At 44.2% G+C, this 19,483-nt stretch overlaps 1 protein-coding gene across 2 annotated transcripts in view; it reads left to right on the top strand.

The window, feature by feature from the left end:
- The window catches only part of bmb (brambleberry), a 25,079-nt gene extending 5,596 nt beyond the window's left edge, over positions 1-19,483 (top strand). The window contains exons 2-13 of one of the 2 annotated variants that reach the window (XM_089000053.1): positions 1,385-1,659; positions 10,042-10,170; positions 10,344-10,529; positions 12,512-12,734; positions 15,555-15,671; positions 15,754-15,933; positions 16,820-17,026; positions 17,110-17,248; positions 17,322-17,380; positions 18,244-18,347; positions 18,421-18,527; positions 19,179-19,460. In XM_089000053.1, coding sequence (XP_088856179.1) covers positions 1,387-1,659; positions 10,042-10,170; positions 10,344-10,529; positions 12,512-12,734; positions 15,555-15,671; positions 15,754-15,933; positions 16,820-17,026; positions 17,110-17,248; positions 17,322-17,380; positions 18,244-18,347; positions 18,421-18,527; positions 19,179-19,308 — 1,854 coding nt within the window. In that variant the 5' untranslated portion in view covers positions 1,385-1,386 and the 3' untranslated portion in view covers positions 19,309-19,460. Of the gene's footprint in view, positions 1-1,384; positions 1,660-10,041; positions 10,171-10,343; positions 10,530-12,511; positions 12,735-15,554; positions 15,672-15,753; positions 15,934-16,819; positions 17,027-17,109; positions 17,249-17,321; positions 17,381-18,243; positions 18,348-18,420; positions 18,528-19,178 lie in introns of both variants that reach the window. The other variant, XM_089000054.1, reaches the window with a different exon arrangement.

The raw sequence follows: 19,483 nt of genomic DNA, 5'->3' as shown, positions 1-19,483 counted from the left end.
CTTTAATCGATTGCAAACATTTATGCTTTTCCTCTTCAGAACTATTTGAATCATATTCATAACTGGATGAGTAACAAGAAAGCATGTTCTCCGAATCAAGCCATTGATTCTCAAGCAATGGAAGACATCTTGGCGTGATGTCACGAACAAGGGGTTGGGACCTTCTGAAACTGAAACTTTCTGAGGCCATTTTGAAGTAGTTTTGGGACACTTTAAATCATTTTGATTAGTGTTTTTCATTTGACTAAAAATATCAGCCTGCATGTTTTGGGTATTTTAGATGCTATAAAACGTTTTTCTGCTGTCAGTTGGGAAACAAAACAAAGTTGTCGGTTGTCCTTTAAGTTAATACAATATGTAGCGTACGTCTATTATTCGCCAAATGCCAATGGGCATTTTCTTTAAAAAAAAATCCATTGGTATTTGAATCATGTCTCAGGTAGCTCTCTATTTCCATCGTTAGAGTGCCGAGATTGCAAAACTTTCCACCAAGGCGAATGGAATGGAATGGAGAGGGTGTCCATATTATCTTGATGCTAAAACCACTTACAGTACTGGAGTTCAAAAATATTCAAGGAAAACATCTGGCTTCAATGTTTTTGATGACACAGGAAGAACATGTATTTTTTATTAGTTTTTTTGTAGCATGTGTAATAATAATATTAATAATAATAATTGATTTAGAAGTGCCTTTAAAAACTCTCAAGGTCACTTTAAAGTGACAGGATAAGGTTTTCTGTGGGTGAGCAGCGGCAGACACATGCGCCACATGCACTCAACCCGGAAGTAACTCGGATAGAAAACTAGCTAGCTAGCTAATAGATAGCTAACAGATAGCTAGCTAGGTCTTCATTCAACCTGGAAGTAACTCGGATAGAAATCTAGATAGCTAAGTAACTCTGGTAGAAAGCTAGCTAGCTAATACATAACAGATATATTACCCTGTTTGTTGTCTATTGGCTATTAGTTATCTAGCTAGCTAGCTATTGGCAAGAAAGCATCTTCTCCGAATCTGAATCTATTGTTTTGATTCTAGAGCAAGGCAAGACGTCCTGGCGTGACGTCATGAACTTTCTGAAACTCGCCATTTCCAAGGTCATTTTGAAGTAGTTTTGGGGCGCTTTAAGTCATTTTTAGCTATTGGCTAGCTAGCTAGCTTTCTATCTATTTGAGTAATTTCGGGTTGAGTGATCGCTGGCGCGTGTGGCTGCCGCTGCTCACCCACAGAAAAATTTATCCTGTGACTGTAAAGTGACCTTGAGAGTTTTTGAAAGGCGCTTATAATTGAAATGTATTATTATTACTATTATAAATCATTGTATTTGCGTCAAAATATGTAGAGTTCAGATTTACAAGTTCGTGAGCCAAAGTTTTATTGTTTCAGACATGGTTCACCTCCTGTCCTCTTGCAACTACTTCCTGCTGTTCTGCATCCTCGCCAGCCTGTTTCCGGCAGTCATCGGGCTCTTTGAGTGGCTGAGACAAAATGAAGAAGATCCTCCAAAAGAAACTGCAGAATCGCCTTCGCTGCCTACTGCATATTCAGTTCCCGCCATTCTTGCAAAGGATGCGCGGTTTGAAATGGCGACCGCCGATGAGACGTTCCTGGTGGAGGCCAAGCACATGGAGCTCAGCCTTTTAGATGGCTGCCACCATCAGGTACTGACAGAAAGCAGTGTTTGAAATAACGTCTGCCCGGAGGCCCGGGGCGTACAACTTTTACATCGGGCGTACAACTTTCAAAACGTCTCGGCCTGGGTGGCCAACAACTTCTTCAAGAAAAAAAAAAAGATTTTTTTTTTTTTTTTGCTTTATTCAATAATGCAAACGCTACAAGCATGCCGCTACAAGCCACGTGAACTCCTCTTTCTCAGAGCCTTTCAAAACTCTCAAGTACACTTTACAGTCACGGTAAGTCCGAAGCACGAAGCAGGCTTCTGGTTGGCTGCCATGCCAAGTATGCAAATTGCCAAACAAAAATTTGTTTGGCAATTTGCATACTCGGCAGCCAATTGGACTTTTCAGAGCGTTATAAGGTCGTGCATTTGAATATCATTTTCCAAAGTAGATTGACAGAACCTCAGCCCCAGAAGAAAGCTTCAAAAGAAGCTAACAAAGTTTATGATGCTACAAAACGTAAACGTACATTACACCGTGACTGTAAAGTGTACTTGAGAGTTTTGAAAGCCCCCTTGGAAAGCGGAAGTAGACGCCGAAACGTCAGGCATTTGAACACCGACAGTACACTGTCTGTAAGATAAGAACCTGTTTTAAATTAGATATCAAGTAGACAGGATGAACTTAATACAACTAAGATGCTTTCTTGTTACTCATCAAGTTATGAATATGATTCAAATAGTTCTGAAGAGGAAAGCATCAATGTTTGCAATCGATTAAATAAATCTTTCCGGGTCATTTTGAGGCGTCAGGGCTAATGTGTAGGACCCAGAACATGCAGAAGATGGCGCCAAAGCTCCGTTGGAAATGGGCTGATTTGTCTGCTGGGAATTTGTGTCAAATTAGCATCAAATAGTAGTCTTGGTGCAACACACGACGATTCACCATCACGTTATTTATGTGTTTTCCTTCTAAATTTGCCATCAACACGGATCAACACGAAGTTTTCAGACCAAACAAAGTACCGCAAAATGCATTGTGTGTCGCTTTCTCGGTTAGGGGCGTTCCAAACGTGACGTCACGTGGGGATCGTCATCAACTCGAAAACAAGACTTCCTGAATATTCAGCGAGAGTCTTAAAGGACAACCGACGTCTCCGGACAAGTTGTGTCCATAATTTGTATGACTTCTACTGAGCGTATTTGACAAAGATTACACTTATATTTTCAGTTTTAAGACTCGTGCTGAATATTCAGGAAGTCTTGTTTTTGAGTTGGATGACGACTCCGTACGTGACGTCACAAAAGGAACGCCCCATGACCGTAAAAAAGACGCATTGTAGCGGTCCTTCCATCACGTCAATGTATTTTGCTGTACTTGTTTGGTCTGGGGACCTCGTGTTGCACCCAAAAGCCGCCAGAAGGCCAGAAGAGGGCGTCCAAGCGCCATGTAACGAATTTATCAGCCAGTGGAAACAGAGGTGGCCACAGGAGGTCGCCATTTGTGCCTTTTTTTTGTGTGAGAGATTTCTCCCCAATGTTGCCTCAAAATTGCACAAATAAATTATTTAATCGATTGCAAACATGTATGTTTTCCTCTTCAGAAGTATTTGAATCATATTCAGAACTGGATGTGTAACAAGAAAGCATATTCTCCGAATCTGAACCCATTGTTTTGATTCACAAGCAATGCAAGACGTCTTGGCGTGACGTCATGAACTGGGGGCGGGACTTTCTGAAAATGCCCAACTCGCGGCTCAATTTTTTTGCAGATTTTGGACATTTTAAGTAATTTTTATTGGTGTTTTGCATTTGACTAAAAATATCATACTGCGTACTGTTTTGGGTATTTTAGATGCTATAACACGTTTTTCTGATGTCAGTTAAAAAACAAAAAAGTGACGTCGGTTGTCCTTTAAAACGTAAAATATAGTTATATGCGGTGGAATTTTTGTAAAATACGCTCAGTAAAAGTAATTTGAAGTGATTTTACAAATTATGGACACAACTTGACCGGAGGCGCAGTTGTCCTTTAATTAAAAAAAAATCTTTATACTCCGCAAAAAAGTTTTTTTTTTGCGATTAGTCGTTTTATTGTGTTTCAAGTTGTGAAAAATGGGGCAGGCAACAGGCAACTTTCAGGCCGGCAGACAACTTTTCAGACCTGGTGTCCGCTAACTTTTTGTCAGACACTGCAGAAAGTAAAAAAAAAAAATCAAGTTGGATTCATTTCCCATTTTGGCTCCCAACATCATCATAAAAATGATCTTGCTTGCAGTGATGAAAAGGACGCTGATGATGAAAAGGACGCTTTGATCCTCTTTCATCTAGAATTGCTTCATGTAACAAAGAGGGTGCAGAAAGTGCTTAAGAATGAATAATAATAATAATACATTCCATTTATAAGCGCCTTTCAAAACTCAAGGTCACTTTACAGTCACAGGATCAGTTTTTCTGTGGATGAGCAGCGGCAGCCACACGCGCCAGCGTTCACTCAACCCGAAAGTAACTCAAATAGATAGAAAGCTAGCTTGCTAGCTAATAGTTAGATAACCAGCTAGATACCAAATAGAGAGCTAGCTAGATACCAAATAGAGAGCTAGCTAGATACCAAATAGAGAGCTAGCTAGTTAGCAAATATGACACTCTGTGTCTTTGTGTTATCGTAATAGCTCGCTTGATGTGAGTATCAATAGACAGACCAGGCACGAATTTGTCACAGACTCTGAACGAAAGTGCGAATTGTCCGTTGAAAATAAATGCTGAATGAGAAATTTCAAATTCATAATCAGAACAGATCATGTTCTGCGTGTTATCGTCAGAAAGGAATGTTGAAATAGTATTAGCATTGGATGGCATACTCGAGAGCCCGAACTAGTTTACCTTATGACAGTCTAGCTCGCTATCAAGCTAGCTACCTATCTATCTATTTGCTATCTATAATAATAATTATAATAGTGATTCAAATTGATAGCTAATAGCTAGAAAATAGACAGCTAATAGCTAGGGAATGGATAGCTAATAGCTAACAAATAGCTAATAGCTAGCACATATATATTAGTTATCCATTAGCTGTCTAGCTGGCTGGCTAGCTATCTAGCTAGTTATTATTTAGCTGTCTAGATGGCTAGGTAGCTATCTATTAGCGACAGTATCGATTAGATAGCGAGCTTTCTGTCTATTTGAGTTATATTTCTACTATTTTCATTCCTTTCATCTACCTTTCAGAACTTTGTTGCAGTGAAATGTAAATTTAACAATACCATAATAATACATTTATAATACATATCTACTATTTTGAAATTTTTTTTTTACTTATTGTTTTTTACATCAAATCTCCACTGCGAGACGAATAAAGGGAAATCCAAATCCAAATGATGTGCAAAAATGTCAATTTTGGTGCCAGGGATTTTGTCACTTTCACTCAAATTCTACGACTCACAGAATATTGAGTTTTAGGACTACATAAACATTCAATGCAGCGTAAGAAACCTTAGACTCTGTTCTTTCATTAGAAAAAAAACGTGCTAATTCCAAAATACGTCTGTGTAAGCTCTCAGTCGTACAGGAGTGGTCCATCGATGAGAAGGTTTCTTCAGCCGTCATCTGTACTTCTTTGAAGGTGTCGGACGTTTCGCTTCTTATCAGCTTTGTCAGCGAACTAAAATCTTTGGCTTGTAGTTTTGGCCCTATACAGTGAGACCTCAACTTACGAACTTAATTGGTTCCCAGACAGAGTGTGTAAGGCGAAAAGAATGTATCTAAAAAAAAAATTCCCATAGGAAACCATTAAAATGGGAATAATCCGTTCCCGGGTTTCCATAAAATATACTTTTCAACTAAATAAGCCTTAAAACTACACACAACCTACCTTATCCTATGTATAATAAATGTGCCATTGTATTGTAATGAAAGAAATGCACTGTATAATAAAGTCACTTTATTTACATTTGTGATGGTCATTGATGGCTCTTAATTGACACCTGTTGCTTTCTGACTTGTAAGGTCTTACGAAACTGAGACATCACATTATCATTCATCATGTTGATGATTCTTATAGCCTTTTCTGAATGGAACTGTTCAATAAAAGCCTGCACATCAACTGTTGAATGGCCTGCTTCTGCTTGTCCTCTTGAAGGCAAATCAAATTCTCTGTGTTGATGACCTCATTATGGTCAGCAACAAGCTCCTCGATGTCATCTGCATTCACTTCGAGTCCCGTAGGTGCTGGCAGTGATTTTATGACAACAAAAGGCGCGAGTCCGATGATTCCACGGACACGGAAGAAAACGCGACATAAGAAGGCGGGCGGGGCGAAAAAAATGGCACACTCGCGTCTAACAATCACCTCGTGCAAAGCAAACTTTTGGAGCACAAGACATAGCGATGCACTTTCGTCGTAATCATGTCACTGGTGAGGTGACAGTCCATCCATCTTCTGCCGCTTATTCGGGGTCGGGTCGCGGGGGCAGCAGCTTCAGTAGGGAAGCCCAGACTTCCCTCTCCCCAGCCACTTCTTCTAGCTTGTCCTGGCGGATCCCGAGGCGTTCCCATGCCAGCTGGGAGACATAGTCTCTCCAGCGTGTTCTGGGTCGTCCCCGGGGTCTCCTGCCAGTGGGGCATGCCCAGAACACCTCACGAGGGAGACGTCCCGGGGGCATCCTAATCAGATGCCCGAGCCACCTCATCTGGCTCCTCTCGATGTGGAGGAGAAGCGGCTCGACTTCTAGCCCCTCCCGGATGACCGAGCTTCTCACCTTATCTCTAAGGGAGAGCCCGGACACCCGACGGAGAAAGCTCATTTCGGCCGCTTGCATCCGGGATCTCGTTCTTTCGGACACAATCCATAGCTCGTGACCATAGATGAGGGTTGGGACGTAGATCGACCGGTAGATTGAGAGCTTTGCTTTTTGGCTCAGCTCCTTCTTCACCACGACAGATCGGTACAAAGTCCGCATCACGGCAGACGCCGCACCGATCCGCCTGTCGACCTCTCGACCCCTTTTACCCTCACTCGTGAACAAGACACCCAGATACTTAAACTCCTCCACTTGAGGCAAAATCTCCTCCCCGACCCGGAGAGGGCACTTCACCCTTTTCCAACTGAGAACCATTGTCTCAGATTTAGAGGTGCTGATTCTCATCCCAGCCGCTTCACATTCGGCTGCAAAACGCTCAAGCGAGAGTTGGAGAGCTCCACTTGAAGGCCCCAACAGTACAACATCATCTGCAAAAAGCAGAGATGCTATACTGAGGCCACCAAAACGGAAACCTTCAACGCTTCGGCTGCGCCGAGAAATTCTGTCCATAAAGGTTATGAACAGAATCGGTGACAAAGGGCAGCCTTGGCAGAGCCCAACCCTCACTGGAAACGATTCCGACTTACTGCCGGCAATGCGAACCAGACTCTGACATCGGTCATATAGGGACCGAACGGCCCGTATCAGCCGCTCCTGTACCCCATACTCCCGAAGTACCCTCCACAGAACTCCACGAGGGACACGGTCCAACGCTTTCTCCAAGTCCACAAAACACATGTAGAGTGGTTGGGCGAATTCCCATGCGCCCTCGAGGACCCTGCTAAGGGTGTAGAGCTGGTCCACTGTTCCGCGGCCGGGACGAAAACAACACTGTTCCTCCTCAATCTGAGGCTCGACTTTCCGACGGACCCGCCCCTCTAGGACCCCTGAATAGACCTTTCCAGGGAGGCTGAGGAGAGTGATCCCTCTGTAGTTGGAACACACCCTCCGGTCCCCCTTTTTAAAAAGGGGGACCACCACCCCGGTCTGCCAATCCAGAGGCACTCTCCCCGATGACCATGCAATGTTGCAGAGGCGTGTCAGCCAGGACAGCCCCACAACATCCAGAGACTTTAGGAACTCCGGTCGGATCTCATCCACCCCCGGGGCCTTTCCACCGAGGAGCTTTTTAACCACCTCGGTGACTTCAGTCACAAGGATCGGAGGGCCCACCTCGGAGTCCCCAGACACTGCTTCCTCCAAGGAAGGCGTGTTGGTGGAGTTGAGGAGGTCTTCGAAGTACTCTGCCCACCGGTTCACGACGCCTCGAGTCGAAGTCAGCAGCGCCCCACTCTCACTGTACACAGTGTTAGTGGTGCACTGCTTTCCCCTCCCGAGACGCCGGATGGTGGACCAGAATTTCCTCGAAGCGGTCCGGAAGTCGGCTTCCATGGCCTCACCGAACTCTTCCCATGCCCGTGTTTTTGCCCGTGTTTTTGCCTCGGCGACCACCGAGGCTGCATTCCGCTTGGCTAGTCAATACGAGTCCCACAGGCTATATAAGCCCGGTAGGACTCCTTCTTCAGCTTTACGGCATCCCTTACTACTGGTGTCCACCAGCGAGTACGGGGATTGCCGCCACGACAGGCACCAACCACCTTACGGCCGCAACTCTGATTTGCCGCCTCAGCAAGGGAGGTACGGAACATGGTCCGTTCGGACTCAATGTCCCCCACCTCCCCCGGGACATGTGTATAGTTCTGCCGGAGGTGGGAGTTGAAACTCCTTCTGACAGGGGATTCTGCCAGACGTTCCCAACAAACCCTCACAACACGTTTGGGTCTTCCAGGTCGGACTGGCATCTTCCCCCACCAACGGAGCCTACTCACCACCAGGTGGTGATCAGTTGACAGCTCCGCCCCTCTCTTCACTCGAGTGTCCAAAACATGAGGCCGCAAATCCGATGATACAACTATAAAGTCAATCATCGAACTGCGACCAAGGGTGTCCTGGTGCCACGTGCACATATGGATACCCTTATGTTTTAATAAAGTGTTTGTTATAGACAATCCGTGTTGAGCACAGAAGTCTAATAACAAGACACCACTCCTGTTCTGATCGGGGGGGCCATTCCTCCCAATCACGCCCTTCCAGGTCCCACTGTCATTGCCCACATGAGCATTGAAATCGCCCAGCAGAACAAGGGAGTCCCCAGGGGGGAGCGCTCTCCAGCACACCCCCTAAGGTCTCCAAAAAGGATGGGTACACTGAACTGCTGTTTGGTGCATATGCACAGACAACAGTCAGAACCCGTCCCCCCACCTGAAGGCGGAGGGAAGCAACCCTTTCATCTACTGGGGTGAATCCCAATGTACAGGCGGCGAGTCGGGGAGCAATAAATATGCCGACACCTGCTCTACGCCTCTCACCGTGGGCAACTCCAGAGTGGAAGAGAGTCCAACCCCTCTCGAGAGGGCTGGTACCGGAACCCAGGCTGTGTGTGGAGGCAAGCCCAACTATGTCTAGTCGGAACTTTTCAACCTCGTGCACCAGCTCAGGCTCCTTCCCTGTAAGAGAGGTGACATTCCACGTCCCCAGAGCTAGCTTCTGCAGTCGAGGGTCGGACCGCCAGGGTCCCCGCCATTGGCTGCTGCCCAGCTCACATTGCACCCGACCCCTCTGGCCGCTCCCATGGGTGGTGAGCCCTTGAGAAGGGGGACCCACGTTTCCTCTTCGGGCTGAGCCCGACCGGGCCCCATGGGTGTAGGCCCAGCCACCAGGCGCTTGCCAACGAGCCCCATCTCCAGGCCTGGCTCCAGAGAGAGGCCCCGGTGACCTGCGTCCGGGCAAGGGAAAACCAAATCCATTTGTCTTTTTCATCATATGGGGTCTTCTGAGTCGTACTTTGTCTGGTCCCTCACCCAGGACCTGTTTGCCATGGGTGACCCTACCAGGGGCATGAAGCCCCAGACAACCTAGCTCCTAGGATCATTGGGACACACAAACCCCTCCACCACGGTAAGGTGACATGGAGGGGTGAGGTGACAGTGACTTCAATTTAATTTCATTTCAACGAGTCACTGAGGTGACAGTGACTCGTTGAAATGAAATTAAATTGAAGTGTCGCAAGCGGCAGCCACGCCCAAGCTGTCATCTCGCACGTGACAATTTAGCGTGACTATTGACACGCTGTTCCGGTGTGTGTGTGTGAAAACACTAGCTCTGATTGGCTTACCATGACACATGACTCTACCCTTTAGCCAATCACAATCACTTCTATCGCATCTTGACAGGGGGGTGCGTTCAAGTGTAGCAACACAAAAACGTTGGCAAGTGTTTGTCACCGCTCATTCAGTTAGACAATGCTTTCCAAACAGCCTAGAGTCATACCACAACGAGTAAAACGATATTTTAAACTAATTCTCTATAGGGATGAGGACTTTGAATGTACCCATTCAGAAACCTCACTCCTGCTGTTATTTCAGTTTCATGTACACTTTTTATTTCTTTGTTTTTAAAGAAGTTGAAGTGGGAAATGGGGTGACATTTAGTGTTCAAATGTAACACGAGTTGTTCTCAAAACTTAACAGCAACGGTGGTCCTCACTCCTTTATCGGGAGTTATCAATTATTATCTGGACCTCACAAAACCACTGAAACAGGAATATGTGTGTGTGTGCTCTGTAGGTGGTTTCGCAGTTGAAGGCGAGCTGTGAAGCGCTATCGGAAGAGGAGCTGGCCAAACTCGCTGTCCTACTTTTCAACTGCCAGGCGCAGATTGAGGGTCGCCGCAGCTATCCATGCACGGATCAGATGGTAAGTCGCAAAATTTATCGGAATTTAGAGCTCACGAATAAAGCTTCCACAACTAATAATAATCAGACTGCTGTGAGGACACACTGATCAGATTTTTTTTTTTCACTTAACCGTTCCTTGATTGGCGATATGTTTTAGAGCCTCATGGCGTGGTCTCATTTGCTTTTTTTCAGAGCATCAAAGAATGTACAGTGAATATGGATTCGGACACTTGGAATGCTTATCACATAGTGAGCAACAGGGCTCGCGCTGTGTGCTACGCAAGTCGCCAGCAGCTATTTCGGCGCAGGGCGGCACAAACGGTCAACATGCTCATCGCCTCAGCTGCCAGCCAATTATCTGTGATGGAAGACCTGAAGGTATGACATACAGTGATACCTCAGTTTACGAACGCTTTAGCTAACGAACGTTTGGCCTTACGAACGTTAAATTCGCAAGAATACAATCTTGGCATACAAACTAGTTTTCGCGAAACACACTGAGCGCCTCAATGAGTGATGTGTCGTTCGCAAACGAGACGGTTCTTGGAGCATTTAACAAGGAGCTGGAAATGGCAGCCGACTTTTTTTGGCCTCTCTTCCCCGCCCCCAGTCTTCGGTTAAAGCCGCACATGATTGGTGAAGATCCGTGGTAGAGGAGGGAGGGGACACACGCAGCAGGACAGACGCACCAGTGAGCGGGAGGAGGGATTACAGAAACAGAAACACACAGGAAAGGGAGACGACAGAGCTGGAAACAAAAAAACAAAAGTGAAAGGTGAGAAAATGGATAGAAAACAGTGAAATTTGGACTCGTTTCAACTTTATTGATAGTTCTAAGGCAGAGTATAGACTGCAAGGTTAAAATAAAATATCCCATCAGTCAGGCTCCACAAATAATCCGCACAAGCCATCTTTACAATTTGAAGAGAAAAGACAAGCAAGGGAACCAGCTATTAATGAAGTTTCAAGTGTGTCTGCCTGCATCTGTTGCAATATCACAACTTCGAAAATGTACAACCCAGAGCTCCTTGAGACACTTGAAGCAAAAAGCTATCCATACCATCAACGACCGTCACAAAGGTAAATAAAACAACTTTATTATACAGTGCAGTTTATTTCTTTAATTATAATACAATAGCACATTTATTACACATAAAATAAGGTATATTTTGTGTCGTTTAAGGCTTATTTAGTTGAAAATTGTTTTATTGGATTGGATTGGATTTGCCTTCATTAGTCTCACAGTGGAGAAATTTACATTTCACAGCAGCAAAGTGATGAAACGAATGAAAAAAAGAAATACATGAGCTGCTGGAAAGGCAGCCGCTCTCGCGGCACCGTCTTGAAGTGAAAAGAACAACAAAAAAAAAACTAAATAACAAATAATATGACAACACAAAGACAACATGACAAACCAAAGACACAGAGAGTGATTCATTCTTCAGGACTTGCTGTACCCTCTTTGTGATGACATAAAGCAGTTCTAGATGAAAGAAGAGGATCAAAGCGTCTTTCCACCAGTGGATCAGGGACATCATGATGGAACGTGCACGTCGACTACAAGCTAAATGTTGAAAGCAAACACGCAGCTGTAGCATCCATTGACGAAAAGAGATCGTCTCAAATCTCCTGTCCCACATAAATCTGCTTCAATTCCAAGCCGCAACAGTTCCACATACGCATCGGCGCTCTGCGCTGACGCTCCTTTCTTCTTATCGCGGGCTCCTCAAGCCATGCATCCATCCAACCGCAGACTGTCCAACAGCACCGACCTTTCCGCTAAACAAAGCGGGGCTGTGAAGATGCTGCCCATTACAGGCGCAAAAAAGCACAATGGCCCCTTTGGTGTCCAGCGATGGCAGTCGAATGGCACAGACATTCCTCCCATTTAAAAACAGTACTGGCATATTCATGCTGCCGAAAAGGCGCAACCGCTCAGCACAGTCTCCTCCTTGATGAATGTCGTGGTCAAAAATGCTGAAAAACAATCCGTATCCATTCCACACGACGCCCAACAACACAAAGTGACAAAAGAAAACACAAAACAAGACAAAAACAACAAAAAAGCAAGGCTCATGAGAGCACTTGCTGACGGCTGCCTACTCGGGCGCCATCTTGGACTTCTTTGGGGACTTGGGAAAGGATTATTCTCATTTTAATATGTGAAATTAATTTTTGGGATACACACTTTTTGCCTTACACACACTTTCTGGGAACCAATTAAGTTTGTAAGCCAAGATATCACTGTATTGTACTTTTTTTGTCCTGTTATATTTTTAGCCATTGCACAATTACACGAGCAGGGGCAGACTAATTTCAGAAGTAATTTTTTTGATCCTCACCTTGTGTTTTTGTGACAGGATGGCCAACAGGCACTAAGAGTGCTGACCGAAGCATCACTAGACAAGGTCCTGAAAGGTCACAGTGCACTGCAGACTCAGCAGGCCAAGCTCCGGGAAGGCCAAGGTGAAATGGAAAATTCCTTGAGAGACAACCTGCAGCGTCTGGGTCAGGAGAAAGCCCTCATCGCCTCAGGACAACAACTCGTGGCCCAGCTCATCCAGGGAATTACAGACAGAATGGGTGGGTGACAACTTTTTTGCTGCATCGAGACCAGAGCGCCATGATTAGCCATATTGGACCCCGTTTGGGAGGCGATACGAGCTGATTCGTTTTCAGGGGCTAACTCTAGACCAGTTCGGTTTGCCGGTCAGAGCACAGGTATGAGGAGACATAATCCATTTCATTTATAAGTGCCTTTCAAAACTCTCAAGGTCACTTTACAGTCACAGGATAAGTTTTTCTGTTGGTGAGCAGCGGCAGGCACACGCGCCAGCGTTCACTCAACCTGGAAGTAACTCTGCTAGAAAGCTAGCTAACTAATAGATAGCTAGCTAGGCCTTCACTCAACCGGGAAATAAATCAGATAGAAAGCTAGCTAGCTAATAGACAGCTAATTCGATAGCTAAGTAAATAACTCAGATAGAAAGTTAGCTAGCTAATACATAGCTAGCTTCACTCAACCCAGAAGTAATTCAGATAGAAAGCTAGGTAGCTAAAAGACAGTTAATAGAATGCTAAGTAACTCCGATAGAAAGCTAGCTAATAGACAGCTAATTCGATAGCTAAGTAACTCGGATGGAAAGCTAGCTAGATAGCTGACAGATAACTAGCTAGGGCTTCACTCAACCCGGAAGTAACTCAGATAGAAAGCTACCTAGCTAATAGATAGATGACAGATAGCTAGCTTGGGCTTCACTCAACCCGGAAGTAACTCAGGTAGATGGCTTCAACGTGGTTGTTTCAATACGTTTTACTTGGGATATTCAACAAATACAGTGAGACCTCAACTTATGAACTTAATTGGTTCCCAGACAAAGTGTCTATCTCAAAATAAAAATTCCCATAGGAAACCATTAACATGGGAATAATCCGTTCCCGGGTTTCCATAAAATATACTTTTCAACTAAATAAGCCTTAAAACTACACACAACATCCCTTATTCTATGTATAATAAATGTGCTATTGTAGTGTAATGAAAGAAATACACTGCATTGTATCATAAAGTCACTTTATTTTCATTTGTGATGGTCATTTATGGCTTGATGGAATGGCGTTGGAGGTCGAAGGACAAAGGGAATTGCTGTTTGGAAAGAGAGGCGCATTACATGACGACTGTAATTAAAGAAATAAACTGTGCTGTAAAATAAAGTTTTATTTACCTTTTTGATGGTCGTTGATGGCTTATGGAAGGAGAGTCACCTTCCATAAGGACTGTTGGTAACTTAACCTCTGGTGCTGTTCGGTCGTGTGCTTCTGCCGAAGATCACTCCGCCAGCCGTGGTGGGTGTGTATTATGAAAATAGTGCTTATTATAAGGTTTAATTGTCATAAATTTGACGTTTGTAAGACAAAAAGTTTGTAAGTTGAGGTGTTTGTAAGTTGAGGTCTCACTGTATCTGTAAATACAAACAGTATGGGTTGGATTTAACTTTATTAAGAGAGAGTCTGTTGACATAATGTTTCGCACTTGAGCTATCTGGCTAGCTATCTAGCTGGCTACCTAGCTAGCTATCTATTTGCTGTCTATTCACTATCTAACTAGCTAGATATCTCATCTCATCTCATTTTCCGTACCGCTTATTCCTCATTAGGGTCGCGGGGGTTGCTGGAGCCTATCTCAGCTGTCTTCGGGCACGAGGCGGGGGACACCCTGAATTGGTTGCCAGCCAATCGCAGGGCACACAGAGACATACAACAGTCACTCTCACACTCATACCTAGGGACAATTTGGAGTGGTCAATCTGCCTGCCATGCATGTTTTTGGAGTGTGGGAGGAAACCGGAGGACCCGGAGAAAACCGGAGAGAACTACCGGGCCGCCCTAGCTAGATATCTATTATTATAAAAATAATAATAATAATACATTTTATTTTAAGCCCCTTTCAAAGCTCTCAAGGACACTTTACAGTCACAGACAAGCATAGATACTATAATAAATAAAATACAATTACAAATAGAAAACAATGAATAAATTACAATCATAAATAGAAACGAGAGAGCCACACAGAAAATGCCATTTTAAATAGGTGAGATGGGATTTGAAGGTGGGAAGAGAATCGATGTTACGAATGTTGGGAGGAAGTGAGTTCCAGAGTTTGGGGGCAGAGCAGCTGAAAGCTCTGTCCCCCATCGTGCTGAGACGGGCGGGGGGGGGGGGGCAGGTGGAGGGAGAGGATCTGAGGGAACGAGAGGGAATATAAATTTGAAGGTCAGATAGGATCAGATAATTAGTTATCTATTAGCTACCTAGTTAACTTTCTATCTATTTGAGTTATTCTGGGTTGAGTGCACGCCTCGCGATATTTAACAGGAGCAAGCTGAGCCTTTGTTACAGACTCAAACAAGATTATCAATATTGGGAGACTCGACACAGGAATATGAACTAAAAAAATGGCTCTGATAGCTGGCATGCAACTACTGAGCGCTAAGCACTTGCTGTGATGCCGGTTCTGGGCTGCTATTGGTACTGTAAAACAACAACAACAAAACTATACATTATGATTATGTATGTATTATTAACTAGAAACCTTCAAACTATTTATGTGAAAATAAATGCATAGATAGGTAGATCGATGGATGGATGGCTACCTGACCGTTTGGGTGGCGAGCTGGCCGGATGGATGGCCGGATGGATGGCTTGCTGGCTAGATATGGCTATTGGCAACATGTCATGCCCAATTCTACTTCCAAAAAAACAATGGTAATAAAATAGTGTGCTTTTATTTTGAAGGAGGGGGGGGGTGCATTCCAACGCATTATTTTGAGCTTCAATCAGATTGCTATTATTCTGAACGGTAACTGTATTAAAAAGTAATGAATAATGAATCCTTTCTCGTTGAAGCTCTTGTGAGTGAGAACATGCAGATCCAAGGAACAGAAGTGGAGGAGAGCCACAGAGCAATCGTTCAAGACCTTGCCGATGTGCGACAGCAGGCTCAGAGCATCCATCAAAAACTGGGTAACAAAGTCCAAAGCAACAATTGCGTCATTGTTCTTTTTTTTTTTTTTTTTTATTAATGTGAGCCAATCTGTGACTTTAGATGATAGCATGACAGAGTTTCTGGAGTACCAGGACCAGATGTTGCACCACTACGCCGATCTGATGGGTAAACTGGAGCGCATGAATAGCAGCGTGGGATACGTGCTGCACTTCCTGGATGAAATGCGGGGTCGCATCGAGGAAAGGCTCCACTTGATTCAGAGTTACCTCGGATGGGCGGGTAAATCACAACTTGATAATGAACATAGCCTTCTTCTTCCAACATCTTGAGGAAGCTTTATCGTTAGAACTGGCTGCCTCACCATGACGAATGACACTGTGAATCCCTGTACAACGCTTCAAGTTCTCGAACCATCCGTGGCTAGACTTGAAATCATCAATGGATGAAGAACTTCCAGGTTGCCTCTTGACGATATTCGAGTGAAGTTACCGTGCTTTCTCTGCGATAATTTTACCTAGTTCCTCATCAATTGTGTTCTCTTTAGCTGGGTTGATAGCTTTTTGCATAGTGTCTCAAGGAGCTCTGGGTTGTACATGTTGGAAGTTGTGATATTGCAACAGCAACAGATGCAGGCAGACACACTAGAAACTTCATTCATAGCTGGTTCCCTTGCTTGTCTTTTCTCTTCAAATTGTACAGATGGCTCGTGCAGCTTATTTACATTATTTCCAGGTTGAGTGAACGCTGGCGTGTGTGGCTGCCGCTGCTCACCCGCAGAAAAAAAATAATCCTGTGACTGTAAAGTGTCCTTGAGAGTTTTGAAAGGCGCTTATAAATGATTATGATTGTATTGTATTGATGATTATATTATACAGTAAAGTCTCGTTATATCGATATCTGTTATATCGATAGTACTGCTTATTACGATACTATTTCTGTGAACGCAAGGAGAAAATGTACATGCCGCAGGATCGAATATATCGATAGTCCGGTTATATCGATATTTTTTCCGACTCCCGAGAATATCGATATAACGAGACTTTACTGTATTATATTATATTATATTATATTATATTATATTATATTATATTATATTATATTATATTATATTATAATTCATTCATTTGTTCGTTCATCCATTCATATCTTGTTTTTGTCTTTCCAGGTTTAAGCATTGCCGCCGTGTGGACGTGCGTGGCACACACCAGCTATTTCGTACTTTTTGCCGTCGTCCAGTCGTTCCTGCAGTGCCCACTTTTCTCCCGCGCCACGTTGATGCTCACCGTCCCCTTGAATGCCGCGGCGGAGTTGAACCGGCAACCGGCGCTCGATCTGGCTAGTCTCAGCTTGCTGATCGTCACGCTTTCGCTAGGTACGAGCGCAAAGCTTTCGTCACATTGATTGGTTGGTTGGTTGTCATGTCACCCATTATTTTTTTTTACGTCATTTTCTCAGGACACTGGTTTGCCAGTCAGTTGTGGGTTCAATTTCCGAGCAGAAAAAAGTCATCCGCCGCATTGCCGTTTATTCCGTTTGAACTAGCGGAAACACCAGAGTCTCGACACGTCTATCCGGCATCGTCAACGCCTCAAAAGTTAGTCTGCAAAATTCCCGACGGCCACCGAAGCGAATTGTTAACTATCTACTTTGCATCGTTCTCGTCTCAGGAAAGGAAACGGCTGCATCGAACGGAACGACTTGCTGAAACAAGATGGCGAAATATCAAGTGGGAATCTCTTACTGACATCGTTCATCGTCTAGTCCACAGTTGTCAAAGTCAAGCCCCGGGGGCCTAATCTCACCCACCACATCATTTTACATGGCCCGCGAAAGAAACTCGATTGAGTTAGCTAGCTGGCGATTGAGTTAGCTAGCTGGCGATCGAGTTAGCTGCCGGGCGATCGAGTTAGCTGGCTGGCGATCGAGTTAGCTAGCTGGCTGGCGATCGAGTTAGCTAGCTGGCTGGCGATCGAGCTATCGATTGAGCTAGGTAGCTAGCAATTGAGTTAGATAGCTAGCGATCGAGTTAGCTAGATCAGAGGTCCCCAACCCCCGGGCCGCGGACCGGTACCGGTCCGTGGGTCATTTGGTACCGGGCCGCGCAGCAAGAATAATTTACATAAAATGAAAAATGAAAAATTATCAGATTACATCCGTCTATGACTTACTCTTGACGCATGTCAAAGCTTGTCTAGGTCACGTGATACATACCGCTAAAATTAGCCCATCGTATGAGTAAAAAACAAATGTCTTATTTTGTTGTATTTTGTCTAAGCTAGCGATCGAGTTAGCTAGATAAAATGAAAAATTATCAATTACATCCGTCTATGACTTACTCTTGACGCATGTCAAAGCTTGTCTAGGTCACGTGATACATACTGCTAAAATCAGCCCACCGTATGAGTAAAAAACAAATGTCTTATTTTGTTGTATTTTGTCTGAGCTAGCGATCGAGTTGGCTAGATAGCTAGCGATCGAGTTGGCTGGCTGGCGAGCGATCGAGTTTGGCTAGACTTTGACACCCCTGGTCTAATCGAACGCGGTGATAACGTGTCAAGTCCCACATTCCCGTTTTTTTCCGATATTCAGGTAATCTTGGTCCACCGGACGAATCATCTCATGGGAAACTCGCAACAAGTTGTCTAGCTAAGCACTACGCGTCTCCATTTCGACTCCAGACGATTCATTCAAGAGTAAGCACATATTCCAGGGATGTTTAAACCACAATGTCGCCATCAAATATTCATGTTATTTTTTTTTTTAAAGGCTCTCATAGATGAGATCACTTCAAAGCCTTTTCAACCTTTAAATGACTTTCACAACATTGCGAATGACTCCAGAAGTGGAAATTCCACCCCGCCAAGTAGCAACAGGTTAGTGGGTCTCTACAAGCCTTGAGCAAACTTAAGGCGAATTTTAGGTTTTGGAATTTAAGTTTTGGATTTTTACATTGCAGGTGAAAAAAACATCAGTTATGCTAGCTTGCTATTTATTTTCTAGTAGCTATCTGTTGTCTGTCTGGATGGCTATGCAGCTAGCTATTATCTGTCTGGCCCGCTGGATAGCTATCTAGCTGACTAGCGATTAGCTATATGGCTATCTATCTAACTAGCTAGCTATTAGCTAGCTGGGTCACTTTCTCTCTATTTGAGTTATTCCGGGTTGAGTGAACGCTGAATGCCTAGCTAGCTAGCTTTTTTTCTATATTTGCTATTTATTATCGCTATCTGTTGTCTATCTGGATGGCTAGCTAGCTAGCGATCTATTAGCTGTCTGGCTCACTGGAGAGCTATCTAGCTATTAGCTATATCGTTATCTAGCTAGCTAGCTCGTTTTCTATCTATTTGAGTGAACGCTGTTGAGTGAACGCTGGCGCGTGTGGCTGCCGCTGCTCACCCACAGAACTTATCCTGTGACTGTAAAGTGACCTTGAGAGTTTTGAAAGGCGCTTACAAATGAAATGTATTATTATTAATAATGTTTTATTGCGAAAACATTGAAAATACAATCGTCTGTGTTTCCAGTTGTCTATCGGGACGTCCGCTCTGCAACTCCATCACCAAAGCCGGGACAGCGTGCAAGAAGCGAGCGCTGGTCGGACAAGATTACTGCCGAGTTCACGAAGGAAGACTCGAACCGTCTTTTCATTCGTGAATCAAATTCGTGAAGTCAAACGTCACCTTGTTTGTCTGGATTGTGGCTGTTTTATGGTTCATGTGTATGCATTTTTTACTTTTTTTAATTTTTTATGGATTTTAACTATCTAAAATAAACACATTCAAACTGACTCTTGTATAGTGACATCTCAGCTTATGAACCTAATTGGTTC

Source organism: Hippocampus bargibanti, linkage group LG07 (assembly GCF_051943395.1).
Source record: "Hippocampus bargibanti isolate YZ-2025 linkage group LG07, ASM5194339v1, whole genome shotgun sequence".
In the NCBI taxonomy this organism is placed as follows: Eukaryota; Metazoa; Chordata; class Actinopteri; order Syngnathiformes; family Syngnathidae; genus Hippocampus; species Hippocampus bargibanti.
The sequence above is the reverse complement of the archived record's forward strand: the minus strand, read 5'-3'. Positions and strand labels throughout refer to the sequence as shown.